Raw genomic sequence first — 9,527 nt, 5'->3', positions numbered from 1 at the left:
ACTCAGTTGTTTATCCTGCACATAAGCAGATTTTTCAAAGTCTTGTATTTTGATACTGATCAAGGAATAATGTAACATTGGTGAATTTTAGAAAACTATGCAATTTAGTATTGCGCACAAATGTTAGAAAATTATCAAAAGAAATTAAGAAATTCCTTTGTACTCATTTCATCTTCAAAAATATTTTGAAATTCATAAAATGGCGCACATACAAAATTGCGTAAGTATTTCGAAAAACAAAGGAAAAAATAACAAAAACAAAAAATTAAAGGACATACATAAAACGTATTTTCGCTAAATAATGTATGAAGTGTTTAAGTTCTGACTTACCAAATGAAATTAACAAAACAAACATAAAAAGAAATTTATTTTTTCTGTACAACTGACTATAACAAAGAAGAAATAATATTTTCGAATTCGTCTGTAACGTAAAGTGAAATGTAGCAAACCATAGCATGGAAAATGAAAACGAAAAAAATTATGATACCTAATTCACAAAACACGTAGCTTAAAACTTATAAAACTGTATTTTAAATGTGAAAACATTCACTGCCAAATTGTGATAAACAAATCCCACCTTTAAACCGGAGCGTTTTCTTAACTTCTGATCGCATTGACCAATTATTTCCTCCTAAATAGTTACCGTGAATTCTGCACATTCTGATATAATAGTCATCTATATTTTTTCTTAATGTTTAAGATATAATATCGAAGAGAATATAGCGTTGACCAATGCAGCTAGAATCGAAGGAAACCGCTCCCTATTTTAAGTGCGTAGCATCGTAACAAAAAGAAAGAAAAAAGTAAATAAATGAAAAAGGAAGAAAGAAAAAAGATCGTATTGATATTTTTAAACGGGCACGTTTTACTGTTTAAAAAGTACCATCTGGACCGCCTATAGCGCTCTTCTATAATATTGTATGTTTACGTGTACAGTGCCTTTATACCTGAAAAAAGAGACAAAATGAAAAAAAAAAAGAAAGAATGGAAAAGAACATTTTAAAAGAAAAAAAAATACCTTTGCTTTCGAGAAATCAATGTAGATACACAAAACTTCCCTCACTTTAGACACAGGTATATGTAGAATTTTAAAATAGAGAAAATATATGGGAAACATGAGTTTTTTTAGTCTTTCGCATTAATTTCTCGAAAAGTCAAGGCATGCGGTCCCTCCTACGTGTCGCAAACATTCTTCTAATTAGGTTCAGATTGTAATGATTACCTAATTATAATTAATGTAATTAGATTATTATTATGAAGTATGTTGTAAAAGTGTACAGTTTGGATCGGGTGATCCCTTTATGCGGGAGATCATGCTGTAGCTAGCCTTATTATTATCATTACAACTATTATTATCATGAATTATTATTACAGTTAATTAAAATATATTGTGTTTACCATAATAATGTAATATAGAGTTACACAGAGCTCGACTGTGCTGTACATTATGATTATCAACACAAACGCTGCTGCCCTGCAATTATTATTAAATTGACTTTTCCCAAAAATACTATTTGCCACACGATATTTCTTATTTCCTTATAACATATCTACTTAAAATTGAATCAAATTCAACTGAAATAAATTCAGAAAATTTTTTATCATCCATTATATGGAACAAAAATTATTTAATTAATTATTTTTAATTATTAAAAAGTCTTTTTAATTATTAATTTATTTATTTTTATTCCAACGAATGTGTCATATTATAATTCAATTAATCTTTTATTATATACTTTTATTATGTATATATTTTCTAATTTTATTATTATTATTCTCTGCATATGTCAAATTATTATTTACAGATATTGGACTTTAATTATCTTAAATAAAGAACAAAAAATATAAAGAAAAAATAGAAAATTAAAAATTTATAAGAATTCATTAATACGTTGAACATAAAATTGATTCGTAGATTATCGATTAATTCTATAATCAAATCTATTTTCAATTATGCAACAATTGCATAATTTTAATTATTTAAAAACAAGAAATATTTTATATCATTTTTTTTTTAAAAAAAATAAATTTTTTTTAAGAAGATTTATTTTAATTTAAGTATAAATAGATATATAATGAAAAGTACAATGAATTAAAAACACAACTATTAATAAAAAGTCGATAAGTAATAATTTCAAAGATACTTCAAGAATATTCAATATTACCTTGAATAATTTTCTAATTAAAGTTTTATTTAATGATTTCATTAAAAAATTTTAGTTTTAAAAATTAAATTACAAAATTTAAATGAATTTTATTAAGGCTACTAATAAATGGAAAATAAATGATTCTGAAGTATACTTGAAACTTTCTATTAATGAATTTATTTGTAAGTACTTTGTACTTTTAAATAAGAAGAGTGCCTTTTTTATTTAATTCAAAATACTTTTTGAAATATATCCATTTATAAAATAAAATATAACTATATTTTATAATTTTCTATAAACAATAATTATCGTACTTTTACATTTATTAAAATATTTTTAAATAATAGAATAAAACAAAATATTTCTATATAATTGCTAAGAGAAAAAAGTGAGTTGAATAATTTAACAATAGTAGAGATACAAAATGGAATTAATTTACATTAATCTAATTATAAATATTACTAGAACATATTTATTAATATATTATCCAATTTTTCAAAAAAGAAAATATATTAGGTAATATATTAACTATAAATGTTCATTGTTTTTTAAATTTTAATACTGGAAGAATCATCTAAAATAGAATATCTAATGATTCTTATATTAAGATGGAGAAAAAATATTTTAAGCAATAATGTAATAGCAATAAATTACATTCGAATAAAATATCACATTATTTTTTTTTCGAATAAACTTTTCTAAGAAATATTCAAAATATACAATCTTTTTTGTTTATGAATAAACAATTTTTTATAACACGAAAAAAAATGTTCAAAATTATTAAAAATAGATTTAAATAAATGATTTGATATTATAATTTAAAATAGTTTTTCTGAGCAATAAAATAATAATGTAATAATAATAAAATAATAACAATAATTATTAATAATATGAATAGTTAATAATGTGTAGTTATAAATAATGAGAAAATATAAATGTGAATTCATTTAAATCTTTTCTCCAACGAATAATTTTTAAAAAATTTTTTAAAAATTACTTTAAAAATAAAGAAATCGTTCATTTTATCTTACCTTATACATTAACTGCTAATTTAAAGGTGAACCGTTTGTACATACATAACTAGGCACCAACGAATCAAAAAAAATTTTTTGATATAAATATAATACTTATGTCCTTCTAAGTGCTCGCATTTGCTTGCGACGTGCTTGAACGACACCATAAACAACTGCTGCAAGACTTCGGCACCTTGCAGTGTGCTTAGTTGAACTTTCTTGTTGCAAAGTCCCTTTGCCCAATACGAAATATGTCTCCATTGTTCCTTTTCCTTTAACTTCGATAAGTCCTCTCTTCTGTGTCTGATATCCTCTCGATTCCAAAAACTATTTAAATATTATAAATCAAATATGTAATTTGCATATATAACAAATAATCTTTTTCTTTTAAATGTATATTCTTTAATTACTCTAGCAATATCCTGTGGAACTTGTATTTTTCCCATAACACCTGTAGAGTCCATACGGGAAGCCAAGTTTACCGTGTTACCCCAAATATCGAATACAGGTTTCCGAGCACCGATTACACCGCCTACTAATGGACCACAGCTTATACCTACTCTTAAATCAAAATTATTGAACGAATGTATGTTTACGTCTTCAAGACGGAGTCGCATAGCTACTGCATAATCCACTAGTCTACATAAATGCTCCATATCATCTTTATTTTTATCCTAGAAAAATATTAAAGAGATGATAATTGATTATTATTGTATTACATAGAATATAAAAAAAAATTATATATTATTTATAATTACATTTTGACAAGGATTGAGACCAGAAGCTGCCATATAAGTAGCTCCGACTGTTTTTATCTTTTCTATGCAATGAAATCGATTTTCATCCAGGAGTTCGTCAAAATCAGCTAAAAATAATTAAAATATATATTTATTATTGAATAAATTATATAAATTATTAATAATAACAAATATTTTTAAATATCCAAAACAACAACAAAATTTTTTTCAATTATAAATATGTTACCAATAATTTCATTCAATAAACGTATACACTCCATTCCTTTATTAACATCTTCTGAATAAAATTCTGTAAAATTTGGTACACTAGCGAACATCACTCCAACTTTATCACGTGATTGAGAATATAACTCCTATAAATGTATTAAAAAAAAAATTATAATACTCATTAAATTAACAAACTCATTAACAAATTAAAAATGTAAAATTATACCTCAGGTGCTCTGTCTTGGGTTAAAAAATGATGAGCTACGTGATCTGGTAATATATTTTTCAATAGTTGCATGTTATTGTGCCGTGATTCAATCATGTCACTTAACTCTCTTTCAGCTTGCTGTTTCCAAAGGAAATCTAATCTAGATGTTACTTCTACTAATCTACCGTGATATGTAACCATCACCAAAAATACTAATAGAAACGTAAGCATTTGTGCCGAGAGAGGTATCGACATCCTAAAAATACAAGTAATTATATCACTATATCATTATTTTAGCAATAAGTTTTTTGACATTTTTAATATCAAATATAAAAAATATATATTTTCAATATTTTATTATTTTAATCTTTCTTGAATTATGTTATAGAAGAGTAAATTTCATTAACGCCAAATATTAAACATGACTTACGAATCCTCTTCATTAGGAATTGTAAAGAAATCCTTGCAAACTACGAGAATCAATACGGCATAAACGGACACGATAATTGTAGCCAATGCCGTCTTTACTAAATAATACAATTTCAATGCAGAAGCTAATGCGATCAAACATAAGATCCACGTGAATACAATGTATTCCGGTCTAACACAAGTCCCCAAAACGATGTCCTCGTCATAGTCCAGCGAATACAAAGATTCTACTTGAGGTTTTGTTTCCGATGTCGACAGGATTCTTCCCGAGATGATGTCTTCATCCCTACGATTTCAAAAAAATCTGCTATAATTTCTTCCAATCACGAGTCTATGGTATTGTTCATATCTATAAAACCTGAAGAACTCTTTTCTTCTTTGACCTTTCGCCAGCATAGCCTTCGCCTTGATAAGATTCGTTCGTAATTCTTCGCCATTAGAACTATGGGATACAGTTTGATTCTCTTTAGAAGAAATGTCCTTTTGTTCTTCTGAAGACTCATCGCGAAGAGCAGCTTCCAGAAATGTCAAAATAAATTGATCAAGACCAACAGTCGGCGTTACCAATCGCTCTGGTTGCAACGTTGGATTTATTAATGGTTGCTGTTGTAATTCCAGAGCTTCAGGATATTGTCGAATCGACATTGGACACACTAAAACACTGACGATCGATGTCAAAGCCATCAAACTAATTACGCTGCATATAAAGATTGTTCGGTGCTGCTTGTTGTGAACTAACATCGAAGAAGCGTGTTGTAAATATGTTGGCAAAGTTTTGAATTCTTCCGCCATCACTAGAATGGACGATGCTACTAAAATGAGCGTCGTCAACAGTAACGAAGCCAAAAGAATAATGCAGCTATATAAGAAAAATAATATAAATTCGAATTAATATGTTTTTAGTTTCTTGATAAATATCACAATTTATAATATTTAATTCTCTATTTCAAAGATTAGAAAATTATTTTTAATCATTATATAAAAATGATAATTAAAATAGAATTTTTAAAAATATAGTTACTTACTCTGGCAATATTACTGCTTGACAAATTGCAATAAATATCCATACGACAAAACAACAAATCATATTGGATTTAAACATATCCTCGCGTAATTGACCAAACTATAAATGTATGAAATAGAAAATATTCATATCGTAAAAAACATTAAAATTTAATTAAATTTAATTAAATTGATTATTAACACTGAATTTACCTTTGATTCTAAACTTTCGTCATTGTAACGCAAAGTCCAAGCATTTATATTCGCCGATCTCATGCGCTTATTACTCGCGGTTTCAAGACCTGCAGTTTTCAATTTTTCAACGGATGCAGCAGATACAGCTTTATTACTCTTTGCAGAACCATTTTCTTCCTCGAGGTATTCCGATTCCAAATTACTAACCGATGTCGCAGTATTTAACTATAAAAATAACGCATCATTAAATTTTCAAGATTTTTCTTTTGCAGTTTTAATAATTATTAAATACGAACATTTTCAAATGGTATTTCTGGTGTCCAATCTACGCCAATATCATCTTCAGTGGAAGAATTTGGAGCACTACTATTCGTAGCTAATGGATTGTTCAATTTGAAGCTCTTTTTACCTTTATTCATATCATCTTCAGACCATATTTTTGGTCGTGAAGAATATCGTCGTCTCGATCTTAAAGGTTCCACTTGTTTAATTAAATACGTAACTACATTCCTTTCTTTTAAATAATTGTCCCTTTCGGTTCCATTTCCCGGCTCCACTTCATATACGTCATTCAAACAATTTAAAGTATCCTCTGATATATGTACTCTTCTGAAATTTATATATATATTTTTAATGTATCTGTTTTTTTTTAACGTATCTAAAACACTATATATCATATAGTACTACACTATACATATCTAAAACACTATATTATATCTAATCAAATTTTTGCCAAATTTGTTATAAAAGAAGAAATATTGTATATGTGTACTATTCATAGAATATATTTATAATTTTGTGAAAAATGATAAATTTTACCCTGGTATTCCTCCACTTTCGAGATGATTAGCCAGTGTTACATCATAAGACCAAACATCAAATTGCCATTTTCGAAGACCAAGTACGCCGCACAATACTGAACCACTATGAATCCCTATTCTCATATTTAAATCAACCTAAATGAAATCAATTTTTTTTATATTATATATTTATATAATATTATATTTTTTTAATTTTTCTATATATAATTTATCACATATATTATATATTATTAAGAAATTATAATTTATATCTAATTAATTTTAGAGGATTTTAAAATCATATGTATGCAATTAAAATTATTTTTTTAACATATAATAACTTACTGTAAATTTTAAATTGAATGGAAGATTGCTATAAATGAATCTTTAGTTTATAATTACTGCAGTAATAACTATTAGTAATATATTTTAAATATTTAGAAATATATATACATTAGAATATACAAAATAATACAAAATTTAAATACCTTTGTTGTATATCGCACATCTCTTATTGCTTTAATCATATGCAAACCCATTTCCACACAACAATGAGCATGATCATTTCTAGCAATTGGTAATCCACATATACAATAATAACAATCTCCAAGCAACTTAATACGTAAACAATGATTTTCTGCAGAAAGCTTGTCGAAACGAGCGAATAAGTCATTTAATACTTTGACGAGTTCTTGAGCGCTACACTGGCTGGCCAAAGCTTTATAGTAAAAATTAATGCTATAGATTAAATTGTTCAATCAAAAAATTCGTAAAAATACTTCAAAATTGCAATTAGTAACATAAAATTTTTTGCTAATAAAGATTAATATGAAATAAAAACGAATAACTAATATAATTATTTAAAAATTATATTCTTATGTCAATAACATAATTTTTACCATTTTGATATCTTCGAAACATAGAAATAAAAATATATTTTAAAAACTATTAGTATATATTATATAAATTATGTGAAAAATTAAAAAAAACAAAAAAAAATAAAACATCGATATATACAAATATCGATAGAAAATAATAGAATAATAGAAATATCGATAGAAAATAATAGATTCTTAAACAATTATATATTATTTATGAATTTATTTAAGAATTTCAATATTATACTTTTAAAAATAGTAAAATTAGTGCAGTTTACTATCATGATGAATAATTACATACCAGTGAAACCTTTGATATCAGCAAAAAGTATGCTAACATTTTCGTAACGATGAATATATATTCTATGAAATTGATTAGGTGTGAAAGAGATCGTTCCACCTCGAGCAGTTTCACGAGCAATATCACGGATCATTTCTTTAGCCACGAAATCTGGTAAAACTATAAAAAAATTAATAAATTATAAAATTTGATTACACATTAAAAAACATTATAGGAAATCATAGATTGCTATAATTAAAATGGTATGATATTAATTAATCAATCGTTTCATTATTCTTCCATATCCAAGCAAGAATAACTGAATTGTTTATTTTGTTTTATTCCATTGTATGTTACTTATACTTCCTAAATAAATAATCGTCGAAAAATCGATAATACATAAAAGCAAAATACTGCTAGGCTATCGGTAAAACATATCTGGCGCAATCGGGTGAAAGTGTCTAGTGACCCTTTTTGACACTCGGCTGAGCAAGTTACACGCGCTGACGAACCCCATGCTTGCGGCGCAACCCCATGCGTTTTTATAGACTATGTTCGACATGTTCAACATATATATAAATATACTTGAATACGTATCGGAATATTTGCACCAATACGTGATACACGTGTAACACATTTATACTATATACATATATATTGTCTCTAATACTTATCCAATTAATTGTGCAAACAATTACAAAATAACAAGTTTAATTTAAATAATGTTCTTTCAGCAAATATCACATTATTTCTATTTAATGTAATAAATAATATAAATAATAATATTTCTATATATTGATATTCTAAAATTCGTGAAAAATAATATTCTCTATTATAAATTGTTACATGTTAAAAAATTACTAAAAAATTTAAAAGAATTTAGAATTAAATTGAAAAAAAGCATCATTAATAAGAAGTTTGGCTAATGAATTTGAAAATTCTATCTCACCAGAAAGAAGTAACTTTTCTTGTCGATTGTTCTCATTTTGAGTCCGTTGCCGGGTTTCCATAGATCTGTGTGTTTCAAGAAAAGCCTGTCTCTGTCCTCTGTCTGTCAAATACTTAGTGTACATGCCAGCTAGATTCATTGCAAGATAAAGAAGGACGTTGGTTGTTAGCATACGAACTATGCACGTAATATCATGCAACTGCAATTGCAAAATTAAATATATGTATTTAAAGAAAGCTGCGAAATCAAAAAATATTGCACTAAGAAAAACAAAGATTGATAATCAAGGAATAGAAGAATTAATTTGGAAAAAATAAATCTGAATATAAATCAAGGATTCTTACATATGTTGGATCTCGTAATAAAGTTATTCCCGCCATCACCATGTGAGTTAAAGCTGTCCCATAACCGGCAAGAACACACCATCTCAAAGGTAATGGCAACATAGCGTACGGCGCGTATACGACAAACAAAATATACCACATAAGACGTTGTTGACTAGAGAAATCTAAACCAGCTCCTATAAAACCTGCAATTAACATGAAGACATTCATACATAAAGTAAAATCATTCTCAATTCGAAACTTATTTGATCAAAGCGTAATGATTATTAATCTTAAATAATGGTAAAGGATCGCCAATCAATAGTAACCCATGCCTA

At 26.5% G+C, this 9,527-nt stretch overlaps 1 protein-coding gene across 8 annotated transcripts in view; it reads right to left on the bottom strand.

Annotated features, from left to right (window-relative positions):
• Window positions 1-554: 554 nt before the first annotated feature.
• LOC102674292 (adenylyl cyclase 78C-like) overlaps window positions 555-9,527 on the bottom strand; it is a 14,449-nt gene continuing 5,476 nt past the window's right edge. For 5 of the 8 annotated variants that reach the window (XM_006612440.2, XM_006612441.2, XM_006612437.2 and 2 more), the window contains exons 6-21: window positions 9,211-9,395; window positions 8,867-9,065; window positions 7,939-8,097; window positions 7,248-7,477; window positions 6,779-6,915; window positions 6,256-6,568; window positions 5,978-6,184; window positions 5,788-5,885; window positions 5,121-5,621; window positions 4,764-5,048; window positions 4,352-4,589; window positions 4,145-4,271; window positions 3,919-4,025; window positions 3,571-3,834; window positions 3,179-3,487; window positions 555-947 (exon numbers count right to left, since the gene is read on the bottom strand). In XM_006612440.2, coding sequence (XP_006612503.1) covers window positions 3,275-3,487; window positions 3,571-3,834; window positions 3,919-4,025; window positions 4,145-4,271; window positions 4,352-4,589; window positions 4,764-5,048; window positions 5,121-5,621; window positions 5,788-5,885; window positions 5,978-6,184; window positions 6,256-6,568; window positions 6,779-6,915; window positions 7,248-7,477; window positions 7,939-8,097; window positions 8,867-9,065; window positions 9,211-9,395 — 3,263 coding nt within the window. In that variant the 3' untranslated portion in view covers window positions 555-947; window positions 3,179-3,274. Of the gene's footprint in view, window positions 948-3,178; window positions 3,488-3,570; window positions 3,835-3,918; window positions 4,026-4,144; window positions 4,272-4,351; window positions 4,590-4,763; window positions 5,049-5,120; window positions 5,622-5,787; window positions 5,886-5,977; window positions 6,185-6,255; window positions 6,569-6,778; window positions 6,916-7,247; window positions 7,478-7,938; window positions 8,098-8,866; window positions 9,066-9,210 lie in introns of those variants that run through there. The other 3 variants (XM_031508901.1, XM_031508902.1, XM_006612443.2) reach the window with 3 other exon arrangements.

The sequence above is a fragment of the Apis dorsata genome, unplaced genomic scaffold (assembly GCF_000469605.1).
Source record: "Apis dorsata unplaced genomic scaffold, Apis dorsata 1.3 scaffold_112, whole genome shotgun sequence".
In the NCBI taxonomy this organism is placed as follows: domain Eukaryota; kingdom Metazoa; phylum Arthropoda; class Insecta; order Hymenoptera; family Apidae; genus Apis; species Apis dorsata.
Note: the sequence above shows the minus strand (reverse complement) of the source record. Positions and strands in the feature narration are given on the sequence as shown.